Source organism: Pristiophorus japonicus, chromosome 18 (assembly GCF_044704955.1).
Source record: "Pristiophorus japonicus isolate sPriJap1 chromosome 18, sPriJap1.hap1, whole genome shotgun sequence".
Classification (NCBI taxonomy): Eukaryota; Metazoa; Chordata; class Chondrichthyes; family Pristiophoridae; genus Pristiophorus; species Pristiophorus japonicus.
The window spans coordinates 71,702,825-71,721,115 of NC_091994.1; the positions used below are offsets into that span (position 1 = coordinate 71,702,825).

At 47.0% G+C, this 18,291-nt stretch overlaps 1 protein-coding gene across 3 annotated transcripts in view; it reads left to right on the forward strand.

Moving 5' to 3' along the window:
• ece1 (endothelin converting enzyme 1) overlaps positions 1–10,715 on the forward strand; it is a 294,825-nt gene extending 284,110 nt beyond the window's left edge. For 2 of the 3 annotated variants that reach the window (XM_070860115.1, XM_070860114.1), the window contains 3 exons: positions 1,878–2,068; positions 4,451–4,546; positions 7,575–10,715. In XM_070860115.1, coding sequence (XP_070716216.1) covers positions 1,878–2,068; positions 4,451–4,546; positions 7,575–7,751 — 464 coding nt within the window. In that variant the 3' untranslated portion in view covers positions 7,752–10,715. The remainder of the gene's footprint in view (positions 1–1,877; positions 2,069–4,450; positions 4,547–7,574) is intronic. The other variant, XR_011587618.1, reaches the window with a different exon arrangement.
• The last annotated feature ends 7,576 nt before the right edge of the window (positions 10,716–18,291 follow it).

An 18,291-nucleotide genomic window follows, 5' to 3' on the forward strand; every position in this document is an offset into this window, starting at 1 on the left:
CTGAAGGTTTACAATTACCCTACTTCTGAATGCTGACCAACAAATTAAACATTCTCGTTACACCGTGCTATCCCTCTGGATTGGTAGAGATTACAATCAAACCGGCTTATCATCATAATAAATAATACAACAAATTAAATAAAGTTATGAATCGCAAAACATTTGACAAAATTAAGCCAGATTATGACATCAAAGAATACGCAACTTCGACAGCAGGTCAGCATAAACCCCGCTCTAAACTTCGAGGGAATTCACTCCTAAAGTCTTTTGGGTTCCCCTTGTTACTGGAAAAATGAGTTCAGTAGTTTCTGCTCCTGAATCTATCAGTATAGGGATGTACGTAACAAAACGTCTTTCTCAGCTGAAGAGTAAAAAAACCTAACTATCCAAACACATAAATCATCAGAACTAGAGTACTGTCTCAGTGTTAAACCCTCGGTTCTTTGGAGATCTTTTTCACGGACAATAATGCAGTTCATAAATACAAAAGCCAGTATTAGCAATGTGAATATGAAAGTGGAATGCGCCCAGATTCACACAATCCAATTGGCAGGAAACTGCATTTGTGCCTGGTGAGATTCGTTCAGTGCACAAGTCCGCAGACATTCAGAGTCGATCGACCTTTGGCTGATCTATTTTGCTGAGACATTATACAAAGGTTGTGTCTGCTCCCTCAGATCCCATGGCACTAATCAAAGAAGAGCAGGGGAGTTCTTCCCGGTGTCCTGGCCAATATTTATCCCTCATTCAACATCATTAAAACAGATTTTCTGGTCATTATCACATTGCTATTTGTGGGAGCTTGCTGTGCACAAATAGGCTGCCACGTTTCCTACATTATAACAGTGACTACACTCAAAAAAATTAATTAATTAATTAATTAAAGTGCTTAATTGGCTGTAAAGTGCTTTTGGATGTCCTGAGTTTGTGAAAGGCGCTATATAAATGCAAGTCTTTTTCTGTTTTTGTTCCTGTTTTTTTTCTCTCTTCTTTCTTTCTTGCTTTTTCCTTCTCTCTCGATTTCGCTCTCTCTCTTTCACGCTTTCTCTCGCGCTTTCTCTCTCTCGCGTTTTCTCTCTCGCTTTCTCGCTTTCGCTCTCTTGCTTCCTCGTCAGCAGAAGTCCATCTCCTTATAATCGTACAGGATTTTCCGTTTCAGGACTCCTGCTGCACATCGGGAGCGGCTATCGGGAAAGTCTGCATCCCCCCCCTCCCCCCCCCCACAACTGATGGACAATGACAGGCCGAGGGCTCCTTCCCAAAGTGCCGCCCTCCTGTATTCCATGGCATGACAGAAAGAAATTCCACTCAGTCTCCCAGCCTGTTGTCTACCCGATTGTTTCTGGATCTCTCTCCCAATGGCAGCCGATTGAGTTCCAGCACAGCAACTGACCCCTCATTGCAAATGAAACATATTACATAAAAACCAAAAAGGACTTATCGGAGTAGACTGTTGTGTATCCTTTTCTCTCATAGCACAGAAGGAGGCCATTAGGCCCATCGTGCCTGTGCCGGCTCTTTGAAAGAGCGATCCAATTCATCCCACTCTCCTGCTCTTTCCCCATATCCCAGCAATTTTTTCACCAAGTATCTATCCAATTCCCTTTTGAAAGTTATTATTGAATCTGCTTCCACCGCCCTTCAGGCAGTGCGTTCCAGATCATCATCAACTCACTGCGTAAAATATTTCTCCTCACCTCCCCTCAGGTTCTTCAATCTGTGCCCTCTGGTTACCGACCCTTGTGCCAGTGGGAACTGTTTCTCCTTATTTGCTCTATCCAAACCCGTCCTCACTGCTGGTCGCTCTGCTTCCGAAAGGCATCTCCTCAAAAGCTGTACTTGGCACTGAAGGAATTCCTTGTTCATTTGTGTGGCAGGGAGGGAGTACGACAAAGATGGCAACCTGAAGTCCTGGTGGAAGAACTCCTCAGTCGAGGCCTTCAAACACCAGACCGAGTGCATGATCGAGCAGTACAATAACTACACCATCAACAGTGAGCAGGTCAATGGCAAGCAAACACTGGGTGAAAATATCGCCGACAATGGAGGTCTGAAAGCAGCATACCATGTAAGTACCTGGAGCTCATCGGGGTGTCTGGCGAACACCAGTGGTATCTCTTCCAGACTTCTGATTATAGACACTTCTCTTCACTTGTAGTCACAAGTTCCTGTTGGGCACTACGAATGAAGGGAGAGTCGCATCTTGTCTTCAGGTCATTAATTAAATGGCTAATAGCCAAGAAAACGAGAAGCAATAGCAGACGGTGTATTGGAGGACATCACTGAGTCACTTGCCCGTGATATCATCGTTGTGAAAGTGCCGTCAGTCTTTACCCACCTCCAAATAAACCTAAAGGTGACGTCATCGGTGTTCCAATGTGATTTGAACAGCGACTGGCGGTGGCTCTGACAGAAACACCTGCCTGGAAACAGGAGCGTGGCCAGAGGTTAAGCACCGTTTTTTTTACTCTTTGGGAAGATTCCTTAGGAGCAGGAGGGGCAGGAGTGCTCCCTCAGGCCCTGGAAGGATGCCTCTGTCCTTCCCCTGTCCCAGTCCTCCCCACAACGGCATCTATTTTGTAGCCACCCCGCAAGCACTTGCCATATGATGGGGACCGTTCCTGCGTGACTTCCAGATGTGTCATGTATCCAACCAGCATTGCAGAGAGGTGTTCATCAGAGAACTCCACAATGAGCACCCGGGCATTGTCACGATGAAGGCAATTGCCAGGTCACACGTTTGGTGGCCAGAGATAGACGCAGATCTGGAACTTTGTGTTCGCAGGTGCAACACGTGTGCCCAGCTGGGCAATGCGCCCAGGGAAGCCCCCCTTAGCCCCTGGCCATGACCTGCCAAGCCTTGGTCACGCATCCATGTGGACTATGCAGGTCCTTTCATGGGAAAAATGTTTTTGGTTGTAGTAGACGCCTACTCCAAATGAATCTGAGTGTGACATTTTAAATTCAAGCACATCCTCTGCCACGGTAGAAAGTCTACGGGCAATGTTCACCGCCCACGGTCTACCAGACATCTTGGTCAGCGACAATGGCCCGTGCTTCACAAGCACTGAATTCCAGGACTTCATGGCAGGCAATAGAATTAACCATGTTAGAACGGCACCGTTCAAGCCGGCCTCAAACGGCCAGGCAGAACGAGCAGTGCAGATAATCAAACAAAGGACGCTCAAAACCCGGTTATCCCTTATACACCCCACCATGAAAGAAATTGTCGAGAGCAGGCACCAGTCACAATATGACTACCATGACAGGAATGCGAGGGCACAATGTATTGATGTAAATGACCCTGTTTTTGACGTCAACTGCGCTGCAGGGCCCAAATGGCTCGCAGGCACTGTGGTTGCCAAAGAAGGAAATAGGATTCTGGTAGTTAAACTTACCAATGGACAAATCTGCCGCAAACACGTGGATCAAACAAAAAGGAGGTTCAGCAACCCCATAGAAGAAGCAGAGGAAGAACACGATGTAGAGTTCACTCCACCACAGGTGACCGAACACAGGAACCAAAGGGAGGAGAGCCCAGTCACTGTGGGCAGTCCGGACAGGCCTGAGGCACCGCAAACAGCAGACACTCAGGCCAGCGCCCAACAACCGGAGCCCCAAGTCAGGCGCTCTACAAGAGAGTGTAAACCACCAGAGAGACTCAACCTGTGATCCCAATAAGACTTTGGGGGGGGAGGTGATGTCATGTATTCAACCAGCATTGTAACCCAAGTATAATCTGACCTAAGTTGTACACTGTGAGAACATTGACCACTAGGTGGTGAACTTATGGGAGACATTCCTAACATGGACCTTCAGATATAAAAGGGGAAGCTCCACCCACTTCCATCACTTGAGTGCTATGGAATAAAGGACAGGTCACAGACTGACCTTCTCTCAAGCATGGGCCTCGTGTGCATTTATACTGTATCGTAAGGACGTATCAAGATGCGCGACCTGTTTTCACTCCCACCCCGGCCCGCACCAAGTTAAAATCTCACCCGACGTCTGCTGCAAAGCGGGGCGCTGCTGAAACTGAGCCAGCCCCAGTGAGCTCCCCAGTGCTGCAATGTGGTGTCAGCATGGTCCCAGAGTCGGTAGGTTGTGGCTTTGACTTGAGCGTGTAACTATAGGCTGGTACTCCAGAGCAGTGCTGAGGCAGTGCTGCACTGTCGGAGGTGCCGTCTTTCAGATGAGCCGTTAAACCGAGGCCCCGTCTGCCCTCTCAGGTGGATGTTAAAGATCCCATGGCACTATTCCAATGTCCTGAAGATATGAAAGGCGCTTTATAATTGCAAATTTGTTTTTTTTACTGACTGATTCCCAATAAATGACTCGAAATAGTAAACAGCAGCTATGATTACGATCCAGAGATGGTGCCAAAAGGATTGTTTAAGTGAATCTGTATCGAAAGATAAATACTCCAGCTAAAGAGCAATCTGCTTTTCAGGCCTACGAGAGCTGGGTGAAGAAAAATGGTGAAGAGATGGTTCTGCCCACCCTGGGCCTCACCAATCGTCAACTTTTCTTCCTTGGATTTGCACAGGTGAGGTCTATTTAACTGTGTGATGGGACGCTCGGTAGCCGGAGAGCTTGGGTTTCCAACCAGGGCTCGAGTCCGAGCCACGGCTGACATTTCATAACAACATGAGGAATAGGAGCAGGAGTAGGCCATACAGCCCCTCGAGCCTGCTCCGCCATTTAATACCAACAGGGCTGATCTGATCATGGACTCAGCTCCACTTCCCTGCCCGCTCCCCATAACCCCTTATTCCCTTATCGATTAAGAAACTGTCTCTTTCTGTCTTAAATTTATTCAATGTCCCAGCTTCCACAGCCCTCTGAGGCAGCGAATTCCATAGATTTACATCGCTCCTCGTCTCTGTTTTAAACGGGCAGCCCCTTATTCTAAGATTATTCCCCCTAGTTCTAGTCTCCCCTATCAATGGAAGCATCTTCTCTGCATTCACCTTTTCAAGCCCCTTCATAATCTTATACGTTTCGATAAGATTACCTCTCATTCTTCTGAATTCCAATGAGTAGAGGCTCAACCTACTCAACCTTTCCTCATAAGTCAACCCCCTCATTTCTGGAATCAACCTAGTGAACCTTCGCTGAACTGCCTCCAAAGCAAGTATATCCTTTCGTAAATATGGAAACCAAAACTGCACACAGTATTCCAGGTGTGGCCTCACCAATACCTTGTATAGCTGTTGCAACACTCCCCTGCTTTTATACTCCATCCCCTTTGCAATAAAGGCCAAGATTCCATTGGCCTTCCTGATCATTTGCTGTACCTGCATACTAACCCTTTGTGTTTCATGCACAAGTACCCCCAGGTCCCGCTGTATTTCCACTTGGGCTTCTGCTCTTTCAATGAATAATTACACATGTTGGTGCAATATTGTTCCTCCAGTGTTACAGATCCAGTCACAAAATCTGATTTACTGCCATTTTTTCACATGGTCCATGGATTTTTGCTGTTGGAGCAGCATTGGCCGAGGATGCTTTGGGTCTGGAATTCTGCCATTAAGTGGTAAACAATAAGGGAGTGAATGGTTATGGGGAGCGGGCAGGGAAGTGGAGCTGAGCCCAAGATCAGATCAGCCATGATCTTATTAAATGGCGGAGCAGGCTCGAGGGGCCAAATGGCCGACTCCTGCTCCTATTTCTTATGTTCTTATGTAAATCATCCGGGAAGGAAAATTCCTTTTTTTCTTTAGGAAAGGAGGGGGAATAAAGGAGGGGAAGTTATCGGGCGACTTTGTGAGGTGTGTTATGTCTTCTTGCAGTTGTATAGAGCTTTGGTGAGGCCACACCTTGAATATTGTGTACTGTTTGGTCTCCTAACCCGAGGAAGGACATTCTTGCTATTGAGGGAGTGCAGCAAAGGTTCACCAGACTGATTCCCGGGATGGCAGAACTGACATATGAGGAGAGACTGGATCAACTGGGCCTGTATTCACTGGAGTTTAGAAGACTGAGAGGGGATCTCATAGAAATATGTAAAATTCTGAGGGGACTGGACAGATTAGATGCAGGAAGAATGTTCCCGATGTTGGGGAAATCCAGAACCAGGGGTCACAGTCTAAGGATAAGGAGTAAGCCATTTAGGACCGAGATGAGGAGAAACTTCTTCACTCAGAGAGTTGTTAACCTGTGGAATTCTCTAACACAAAGTTGTGAAGGCCAGTTCGTTAGATATATTCAAAAGGGAGTTAGATGTGGCTCTTACGGCTAAAGGGATCAAGGGGTATGGAGAGAAAGCAGGAATGGGGTACTGAAGTTGCATGATCAGCCATGATCATATTGAATGGTGGTGCAGGCTCGAAGGGCCGAATGGCCTACTCCTGCACCTACTTTGTTTCTATGTCTAGCCCATGTATTGTATGGCACTGCACTCTTGTGCGTTTATAGTTTGGGTACAATGCTCCCATAATATAAAGAACTCGATTGTAAAATGTGCTTTCTGACAGCACCTCTGTTAAATAGTAGTGAGGCCAATAAGCCACTTGGGGTGTTTGCCTTGCCAGCAGAAGAGCTGTGCTGAGAGTCTGAGAGACTCAAAATCAGGCATAAAACTGACATAAAGATGTATTTTTTTAACGTGTACTTGCTATTTCTAAAAGAAAAAGAAAGATTTTGAATCATAGAATAGTACAGCGCAGAAGGAGGCCATTCAGCCCTTTGAAGGAGCTATCCGATCAGTCCCACTCCCATGCTCTTTCCCCAGAGCCATGCACATTTTCCCTGCAATAATTAAAGATCGAATTCCCTTTTGAAATTTATTGTTGAATCTGCTTTCATAGTAACTTGCATTTATATAGTGCCTTTCACAACCTCAAGATGTTCCAAAGCGCTTTACAGCCAATGAAGTACTTTTGGAGTGTAGTCACTGTTGTAACATGGGAAACGCGGCAGCCAATTTGCGCACAGCAAGCTCCCACAAACAGCAATGTGATGATGACCAGATAATCTGTTTTTGGTGATGTTAGTTGAGAGATAAATATTGGCCAGGACACCGGGGATAACTCCCCTGCTCCTCTTCGAAATAGTGCCATGGGATCTTTTATGTCCACCCGAGAGGGCGTCGGTTTAACGTCTCATCCGAAAGACGGCACCTCTGACAATGTAACACTCCCTCAGCACTGCACTGGAGTGTCAGCCTGGAATATGTGCTCAAGTCCCTGGAGTGGGACTTGAACCAATGACCTTCTGACTCAGAGGCGAGAGTGCTGCCCACTGAGCCACTAATTTCTTGTTTATTGGATTTGCGAAATGAAAGATTCTCCATAAAATAGTCATTGCTATAGATGTTACAGAAATGATAGCAAGCACTTGCTTCCACACTAAAATGAGTTCTCGTGTGATTGATGAAACCAATGTGGGATCTACAGTCTCAGTCACAAGTGGGGCAGATGGTGGTTGGAGGGACGGGTAGGTGGGGTGCTTGGGTTGTCGTATGGTCCTTCCGCTGTTTGTGCCTGGCTTCCGCGTGCTCCCGGCGAAGGGACTCGAGATGTTCGGTGCCACTACTTGTATGTTCTTTTTACTATTTATTTCTGCCCCCTCAGGTTTGGTGTTCGGTGCGGACCCCAGAGAGTTCCTACGAAGGGCTCATCACGGACTCCCACAGTCCTTCGATGTTCAGGGTGATCGGAACCGTGTCCAACTCTGTCGAATTTGCCGAGCATTTCAGCTGTCGTGCGGGAAGCCCGATGAACCCTGTGAGAAAGTGCGAGGTGTGGTGATTTGAACGAGAGAGAGAGAGAGAGAGAGAGAGAGAACACAAAAGCCCCTCCCCCCCCCCCCCCATCACCACCCCCCCGCGAATTCCTGGAACAGCGCAGCGGGATTGATTGGAACGGTGGAACCCCCACCTCGACTAACCAGGACCTTTCTCCGCCTCGCAACAAAGGGAAATTTATTTGTCTGCACTTTGATCGAAAAGCCTGTGGACTGCACAGTGTGAGTGTTTTGGGTTTCCCGCTCTGTAGACAATACTGGAAATCTGTGGAGAAACAGCAAGCTACCAAAAAAAAAACAGTGACATTTGGTGTCATTGTTGGAAGATCGGAGGCCGTTCGTTACCAAAACAATCATTGCTGAGCCGCTTCAGAACACTTTACACTTCAGTAACTGTTTTTATTTAGTAAATTGAATATTTAAAATCTTAAAGAATGATGCTGGGGATGCATGGAGGATTCCCGCGGGATTGGGGGGGGGGTGGGGGGCTTTGCGATTGATCCCTGTAACTGTGGCGGGGTCCTTGTTCGCACTATATAGACGGCATTTCCGCCGTTCAGCCACCAAAGTCCCGAGGGAATTCCCGGCGCAGGTTTTTAATTATTGGCAGTAGTTTGTAGCCGTCCGCGATGTATCCGCCTCAGTCGAAGCCCACTGAAATATTACTTAATCCAATGGAGACCTCGTTTGCCTCCGTCCATTCTCAATGCTTTCCACCTGTTGGTTTGCCCGAGTTTTTGTTCCATGCCCGTTGTGCCAACTTCAGCTGGCAGAGAGGGTCAGGCGATTAATCCGCCTCTTAACCAACTGAGAGAAACGATTGGGCACTGGCCGACCCCCCGCCTCCCCCGCGCCCGCCATCGGGTGGGGTGATTGGGAAAGATTATTCTCGGTCTTATTGAAGCCCGTGCTTTTAGATTGGTTCCATCAAAATGTGGCCGATTCTTCTAAAGAAAGAAAAACTGGCATTTACTTGTATTCATCCGTGGCACATCTCCAAAGCTAACTCACTGTGGCCAGTGTCCCAGTACTTGAGTCGACAAGTTCAGCGTCGCTGCGTTAGCATCTGACTGCCGCAATGCTGTCGGGCTAACGTTGTGGTGCCTGTACGTGTAATCAAAGCATTGCACCACCGGCGTGGGCTTGTGTCTGGGTTCACTGCCAGAGTCAGGAGGAGGCTGTCCCAAGGTGGGCAGTTTCCACTTACTCGAACCTATGACATATGCAACTCTAGTGACTGATTGCTCAGTGGCCGACTGACATGGTTGCTGTGATACAAGCAAAGAAGGTCTCAGATGTGAGCCTGGGTCTGCGTTGAGTTGAGTGATCGTAGCCAGAGTGGAGAGAGGTGTGCATCACATGATCTGCTGAGGATGGAGACAAAATTATACAGGTTGTCGCTTCAAATTACTAGTCAATTATCCCGGCTGCAGAGTGTACATGAGTGTGTGTGTGCGTATTCAGGTGTACAGACCTTCACTGAGGACAAGATGGGACATGGCTATAGTGACCACAACAAGACATGGTGAAATAACCCACCGGCACTCATAGTTTCATACATGAAGAATTGGTTAGAAACTGCAGGGCTCCCAGCACTCCTGGACCCCATACCCCAATAGGACAGGAAAAAATTGAGCGTTTGGATTTTGCAGTGGGGGCGGGGGGCGGATTTTAGTACCTGGAGGATTTGCTTGTCAAGGACACACAAGTTTGGAAGCAGTCAATCATAGGCGATCCCTCGAAGCGAGGATGACTTGCTTCCATGCCAAAAAGGGATGAGTTCACAGATGTTTCAATGAAGGACCTAATATTCCAGATCCCAAACTACATCCTAAAGGGTGGAAGATGCCTGTGCGTGGATGTTTTTAACATGTGGTGGCCGTTGCACACCAGCCACCACACGGGCTTGATAGAGCTAGGTCTTTTGGTCCAGTTGCAAGGATTACACAGGACAACTGGAGACCAGCTCTGCTGCACGGACCTAGTGCACACACATATCGCAGTGTGGGCTGGGCCCGTGCTGCCCCTGGGCCCTCGCTTGGAAGCAAACACCAGCGTTAAATGGTCAGCTCACGATAACGTGGGCGTACACTTGGCAGGTGTGTGCAAGGGGCTTGAACCCCCGCCCCCCCGTAACACAAGATGACGGCACTAAACCTACTGGTGGTAGCAAGCTTCCTCAACACTGGCACCGCCGCAGACTCCCAACACTTGGCCTCTTCTTCAATGAGTGGCTGCATTTTGGAAATTTTATATCAATTTATTTAAATTCCCATTTATCATGAACTGTGATTTAAAGCTAAAAGTTTATATTTTACTGGACAATATTATGCTGAGTAACCACTTAATGCACGTTCACATCCCCCAGCCAATCCTCCTCCTCCTGGCTAGGAGTTGTCACAACACCCAACAGGAGCAGGGACCTCTTCATTCTCATCACCAATTACTCAGTCTCGGCTCTCCACCGTTCGACAGGGCAGCCTTTGTACGATTAAAATTCACCAGTTACTATTGACGTCATCTTCCCAATGACGAGGCTGCAGTGATCTGTGAGAATGGGGGAGGGGAAGTCAGTCAGCTCGGGGGAGCAGTACGCGTGATACGGAAGAGCGTTAAAGGTAATGTGAAAATGTAACATTGTGAATTGAACTCAATTCCAATGGCCTTTGCGGCAGAGTTGTAATATACCGATATATGTATATGGTTGGTACGCGGGCTGGACTTTTATATTTGATTTACTTATCCATCATCCATCTGGCTGCTTTGCATCTTTTTTTGCTTCTCCTGCACAATGTAACTTCAGCTGCTCACTTGCCGATTGCACTGTCACTGGGATCGCTCCGCCCCTCGCTTCATCGCTGCCTCCTGCGTTCTCCTGTGGAGCGGGCGATCTCCACCGTCGGATCAAGATGACCAAGGAGGGTGGACTTGCACAGCTCCGTCTTAGCAAATAAATGATCTGTCTTTTTGTTTTTTGTCTGTTTGGCTGTGTGAAACGTGTCGAGAATGTCGAGACAATCCCACATTACACTGAACTGAAAGCCATGCGGTGTCGGCATGAGGATTTAACTTGGTGGAATGGCGGGAGTGTGAACTGTTCACACTTACCCTGGGTGATTCTCCACTTTGGCAGCTCTGGCACACCCCCTCGGGACACTTGTCGTGAAATTGCCCAACCCCAGCCCATGAGTCTCTGACCATTAAAATATCTGTCCCTTTGAACTGTGAGGAATAGCCAGCATTACAACTACAAATTTGGCCCTCCCAACTTGAGCTGTGTCTGGAGAAAGCAGTTTGAAGTGCCACTGATGGTTACACGTCTATTACTAATCATTGCGGGTCTGCCCAGAAAAAATAAAAGTCACTTTAACTTATTAAACAACACAACATGGGGCTCAATTTTCCCCAATTATCTGCACCGGTTTTTTTTGAGTAAATTCAAATCTCCAAGTTTCCCCAAAGTTTCTGCGCCAGTGTAATTCACTTAGGTACCCCTTTTTTTTAGGCTACGATTTTTTTACCACATTGGGGGCTTAACCTACCACCCAGCCAATTTAAGCAAGCTTGGCCAACTACAATTTTTGTTACGACGGCGTATGTGATCCCTCGGAAAAACCTTCTGGGCAGTGAACAAAATCAGCACAGGTGAGAGAATCAGTGAAGGAGATCCTGTTCCACGGCCGGTACAGCAGCAGTGGAGAGGGAGAGAGAGAGCGGGGGGGGGGGGGGGGGTGTTGGAGGGGCATTCGGCCCGGGCTAGGAGCGACACCGGGCAGTAGGGAGAGGGGCCTTTCCAATTCATACAGTTTACAGGATAGATTTTTGTCACAAAGACTTTAATATTTTCATGTTGGTGAGCTGCTGCCTTCAATAGCTGCAAGGTGCTTGTGCAGGTTGCTGTGAGCTGGCCAGAACGTGTTGTATGTTTCACTTCCAGCTGCAGCCCGCAGTGTGTCCCTCGTTACCCTGGCAACCCGATCTTTTTGGCGCACACCTTAGGCTCCACCCACAGAGCTTAAGGACAATGTGCGCGGGCCACATTCACAGGTTAAAACCGGGAAACTTTCAACTTTTCTTTTGGCGTAGTGGGGCCCTAAAAAAACAGGAATTGGATGAAAATTTGAAGAGGAAAAATTTGCAGGGCTATGGGGAAAGAGCGGGGGAATGGGACCAATTGGATAGATCTACAGGCCGACGGGCCCTTATGTACTGTATGGTTCTACGATATGCCTAGTGTTCTATCTTCCAGAAATTATGGTACTTGAACCAGTAGGTGTTAACGGTAAGCTAGTTCAATGCTATATCTGATGCCTTAAATTTCAGTTGAGCTGGTTGAAAATGTTTTCCTTTTCGAGATCTGGTACCGGCTTATCCGATACTGGAAACAGATGTGTGGCTGATTTGTGTAAACCTGTGAGTACTGCGTGCCAGATCGCACATGTGTGAGCTCCATGATCGAAACTCAAGGGGGAGGTGTATAGAAATAGATGACCCGGTATTTGTTCTTAACCATGCTTTGGGACCCAAGTGGCTTGAGGGCACCGTAATTGGCAAAGAACGAAATAGAGTCATGGTGGTCCGACTAAACAATGGGCAGATATGCCGCAAACACTTGGACCAAGTAAAGAAAAGGTTCAGCATAGACACGGAGGAACCTGAAGAAGAGCATGAGATGGCACCCACACCACTGCCCGCAGACGAGCAACAAAGACAGTCCTCAGCATGCACAGTCCCTGCGGCCAGCCCAGAATCACCTCAAGTGACAGAGACACGTGCCGAGGCTCAGCCACCAGAGCCACAACTGCGGCGCTCCATGAGAGAGCGTCGACCACCTGACAGACTTAACCTCTGAAACAAAAAGACTTAAGGGGGGAGGTGATGTCATGTATTTAACCATCTTGCAATGACATAGTTATGTAACTGTAACTCATGTACACTGTACCTGTACCCTAGAAATGCACACCCTGACCACAGGGGGTGAACTTGCGGGAGACACTCCTCACCTGGGTTTCCAGGTATAAAAGGGGAGGTCCCACCCAGGGTCAACTCTCGTTGGTCCTGGCAATAAAGGTGAAGGTCACAGAGTGACCGTGTCTGATATATCCATGCCTCGTGTGAGTTTGTAGGAAGGTGCAGGGACACTACAACTTGCTTCCAACCAATTGCAACTCAGCATGCAAATTAAGTTCCAACTGCCAACCAATCGCCTCACAGCCAGTTGCTGCTCTCAGTCAGGGCATTGAGTGGTGTGTAGCAGTGGTCCCAAATAGTTTACTGGAACAGGATACAACCACAGCCTCATGTGAAGGTCTGATGCCAGTGCTGTATATATAGGCCTAGAAATTTGGGTCACTGCTTGAAGCTTGAAACTGGGGTGGGTTGTCTTATAGCAAGGCATTGTGCTTGTATGACACTGTAGCTCACACTGCACCCATGCTCACCTGCTGCTGGCTCGATCTTGCTCTTACTCTTTGAGCCAATTGTCTCTCTCCCTCTCCCGGCCTGCCTCTCTCCTCTTGCACTCTCCTGTTCTTCTGTCTCGGGCTCCCAGACACAATATTTTGCTCTCTGGGGAACCATGGTAACTGATTGGGTAACTAATAGTTTACTTTTAAGGTTTTTTGATTAGAAAGTGATCACATCGACCAACATCATAGGCAGTCCCTCGAAATCGCGGAAGACTTGCTTCCACTCCAAAAGTGAGTTCTCAGGTGACTGTACAGTCCAATACAGGAAGTACAGTCTCTGTCACAGGTGGGACAGACAGTGGTTGAAGGAAAGGATGGGTGGGACTGGTTTGCCACACGCTCTTTCCGCTGACTGCGCTTGTTTTCTGCATGCTCTCGGCGACAAGACTCGAGGTGCTCAGCGCCCTCCCGGATGCACTTCCTCCACTTAGTGCGGTCTTTGGCAGATCTACCAATTGGGGCACTACATCGGACACAATGAGGAGGAACTATCTTGTATACAGTATATAGGGTGTAACTGAAAATGCCGTAAATGCTTAGCAGGTCAAGCAGCATCTGTGGAAAGAGAAACAAGAGTTAACGTTTCAGGCCGATGACCTTTCATTAGTTCTGTTAACTTTGTTTCTCTCCCCACAGATGCTGCCTGACCTGCTGAGTATGTCGAGCATTTTCTGTTTTTATTTCAGATTTCCAGCATCCGCAGTATTTTGCCTTTGCGCGGTATAACTTTGATCTTTGCACACCACACTACCGAGGTAAATGTCAAGCAAGGAAATCGATGTTTCTTTGCAGTAAATTAAATTATTGAAAATATTGTTTCAGAAAATCCAAAGAAGATGTTTGCACTGACGATTAAATAAAGTCATCAGCAAAAGGCACATTTTTCGGAGAAGACTGCTTTGAATATTCGAACGGCTTTCATTATTTTATCTCTGCCACATCTCCTGCCTCCTCCCCCCAGGAGATGGGTTTCCAAGACTCCTCTTACCTTTACGTGTGCCAGAGTGACTGCCCACCGCATTCTGCAACTGACTGGTGTACTGCATTGGAGGCATAATAAATCATTGAATTATCTTGGCCACATACATTTTATAAAGTGTTTTTTTAAAAAACAGAGGAATCGCAATCACTCATAATTCCTGATGCTGATTGCGATTGGTGCTGGAACGCGTACACGTGGGAGCATTTTTTTTAATTTCAAAATATTCATATAAAAAATTTGCACAATACATTGGAAGACAGTTCAGTACATTTGGATGCGGTCAGCAATTCCATGCAGTACATTTGGATGCTAACGGCAGTTCCGTTCAATTCATTTGCTTGCTTTACATTTCGAGGTACATTTCAGTACAATCCAGGATACATTGTAATGCAGTCATCAAATTAATTTACTAGTGGCACTATACGGTACACGGAATGGGTGAGGGTACAGTTACATTTCTTTGCAACATACATTACTAGACAGAACTTGCATTATACATGGCACTACATAGGTTTTTTCAGATCATGGTGCTCTATGCATGTGGGAACATCAGGAGACCAGCGGTGAGGGTGTTCATGGTAATATGACGTGCCAACCCTCAGTGCCTAGGCTTGCGGATGAAGAATGGCTATTAGGGTTAGGGTTGCCAACCCTCCAGGGTTGGTACCGGAGTCTCCCGGTGTAATGTATTTGCTTCATGGGTTCTTTGCTTAAGAATTCATAGCAACACATTGCTATTAAGAACTAGTTGGTTTATTAGCAAAGGTTTAACAATCACACTACACATTACCAGTTCATCCACCAAGTTCACAACCACCTGCCTCATCGAGGATCCCCTGGGCCCAACTAGCTGGGGTTTTATTGAGTCTTGTGCACATCACACCACTGGCCAAATCACTGAGAACTCAACAGCTCTACAACTATTTTGTAAGAACGTTTAAATCAAGTATCCCTTTTTTTTAAAAATGGCACTAGAACTTATAATCCAAATTAACATGGGAACTTTATCAAATTAAATTAAAATTTGGTTGTCGGGGGTGATGATGCACTCCAGTTCCTCCGGCGCCCACCTCTCGCGGAAGGCCGCGAGTGTACCGGTGGACACCGCGCGCTCCATCTCCAGGGACACCCTGGCTCGGATGTAACTGCGGAAGGGAGGCAGGCAGTCGGGTTGAACGACTGTCCGCTGCCTGGACCGGTTGATGGCCACCTTGGCCATGCCCAGGAGCAGGCCCATGAGGAGGCCTTCCGACCTGCCTGCTCCAAACCTGTGAGCATCCTCTCAGGTATGTACATTACACCTAGTATTGAAGATTAATCTCCGGGACACTGTCGCAAACAACCCAGGAGAACAATCATGGTGGCGGCAAACATTTAATTGTTTTCTTCGAGCACTTTTGCCTTATTAGTCACATTGGGGATGGGAGAAAAAGCTGTTTGACTGAGAGTGAAGAATCATCCAATTGGGTAACAAGGAGTCTGTTGCCTTTCCACTTGGGTGAGAAGGTGGGGCGCTGTGGAAATAGAGGAGTCAGGTGATCAATGGTGAGGCGGGGCAGTTAGAGGTCATGTGATGAAACCTCTTGGAATATGTCCGACAAGAGTTGGCAGCCTATATGGGTGAAGGTGCTGAAATTCAATCCCAAAGATGCCAGCATGAGTCAGGGCTTCTCATAGAATCATAGAAATTTACAGCACAGAAGGAGGCCATTCGGCCCATCGTGTCCGTGCCAGCTGACCAAGAGCTATCCAGCCTAATCTCACTTTCCAGCTCTTGGTCCATAATCCTGTAGGTTACAGCACTTCAAGTGCACATCCAGGCACTGTTTAAATGTGGTGAGGGTTTCTGCCTCTACCACCCTTTCAGGCAGTGAGTTCCAGACCCCCACCACCCTCTGGGTGAAAACATTTCCCCTCAAATCCCTTCTAAACCTCCCATCAATTACTTTAAAACTATGCCCCCTGGTTGTTGACCTCGCTGCCAAAGAAAACAGGTCCTTCCTATCCACTCTATCTAGGCCCCTCATAATTTTATGCACCTCAGTAGGTTTCCCCTCAGCCTCCTCTGTTCCAAAGAAAACAAACCCAGCCTATCCAATCTTTCCTCATAGTTAAATTTCCCCAGTCCAGGCAACATCCTCGCAGTTCTGGGAGGGGAGGAGAGAAATAACCAGGGACATAGTCACAAGAACAGGAGGAAATGTGGTTAACTGCAAATCTAATTTTCCAATGCATTAAAATTTTAATTTATGTTTAATGATAGTCCTGAAGTAAGTGAAATGGTATGAATGGAATCCTGCATATTATTAGCTGTATGACTATTAGAAACATAGAAAATAGGTGCAGGAGTAGGCCATTCGGCCCTATTGTTAAAGATCAGTAATTAGCTGGATTAACGAGCTCCGATATACAGGCTTAACAGCAACAAATAGTTTGGCCCAGTGCCAACAGCAGAATTTAAAGAACTTTTATTAAATGTTTATAAAACGCTCCATCAGTTAGAGGAGGGGTTTCAGGTGGTGGGTATCTCTGTTGGATTGGTATCCTTCTGTCCCACCACAAACCATGAGTCCGGCACTGTAATGTATGCACCTGTGAGTATGCTCGCAGGTTTGTGGAGCTGTTGCCGGGCCAGGGTGTCCCTGGAGATGGAGCACGCGGTGTCCACCGGTACACTCGCGGCCTTCCGCGAGAGGTGGGCGCCGGAGGGACTGGAGTGCATTGTCACCCCCGGCAACCAAATTTTAATTTGATTTTATTTGTTTTAAAGTCTAATTTATTTTAAATGCCGGTTTTAGTGTCCCCCTCCCCTTTTATAGGGGGCACTTGGAAAAAAATCTTGATTTTAGTGCCCAAAAAACCCCCCCAAAAAAACACAAAAATCAGCATAAAAACAAAAAAAAACCCAAAAAACAAAAAAGGGCACGCGAAAAGTGTTTGGAGTGTCCCCCAGATCGGGGGGCACTTGATTTAATGTTTATTTTGTTCCCCCCCCCCCCAAAAGAGTTGTGGAGCTGTTGCCGGGCCAGGGTGTCCCTGGAGATGGAGCACGCGGTGTCCACCGGTACGCTCGTGGCCTTCCGCGAGAGGTGGGCGCCGGAGGGACTGGAGTGCATCGTTACCCCCGGCAACCAAATTTTTATTTGATTTTATATGTTTTAAAGTTTAATTTATTTTAAATGCCGGTTTTAGTGTCCCCCTCCCCTGTTATAGGGGGCACTTGAAAAAATATGATTTAATGCCCAAAAGAACCCCCCAAAAAACATCAAAAAAAAAAAAACCAAAAAAAAATGGCCTCGAAAAATGTTTGGAGTGTCCCCCAGATCGGGGGGCACTTGATTTAATGTTTAATGTTTACTTTTTCTTCCAAAAAGAGTTGTGGAGCTGTTGCCGAGCCAGGGTGTCCCTGGAGATGGAGCACGCGGTGTCCACCGCGGTACGCTCATGGCCTTCCGCGAGAGGTGGGCGCCGTAGGGACTGGAGTGCATCATCACCCTCGGCAACCAAATTTTAATTTCATTCAAGTTACTGTCTAAAGTATGATTTGTTTAAGTTTGTCGGTTTTAGTGCCCCCTCAGCCCTTTAATCAGGAGGCACTTGATTTAAAGTGTCTACTGAAATAGTGTAGAGCATTGTGAGTGGCTTAGCCAGTCTTATGATGTTCACAAGACTCAATAAAACCCCAGCCAGTTGGGTTCGGGGGATCCATGACAAGGCAGGTGATTGTGAGCCCAGTGAATGATCTGGTAATGTGTAGTGTGATTGTTAAACCTTTGCTAATAAACCAACTAGTTCTTCATAGCAATGTGTTGCTATGAAATCTTCAGCAAAGAACCCATGAAGCAAAACCGGCCTCAGCACCCAAAGGGAGAGACAGGTTCCGTATGATCCTGGACACTGCTGAACTGATGAACTAGACAGGATTGCCGTGCATTGTTATCTTGTTCACCGGAACGTGTGCTTTCTGTGTGTGATGAATCAGTTTCCCTCTCCTCATTTTTTCCTTAATATTAGCTTGTTGTAATGAGAAAGTATTTTGCACAGTTATATTTTATTATGTATCTAGACATATTTTCTTGCAATGTTGACAAATTT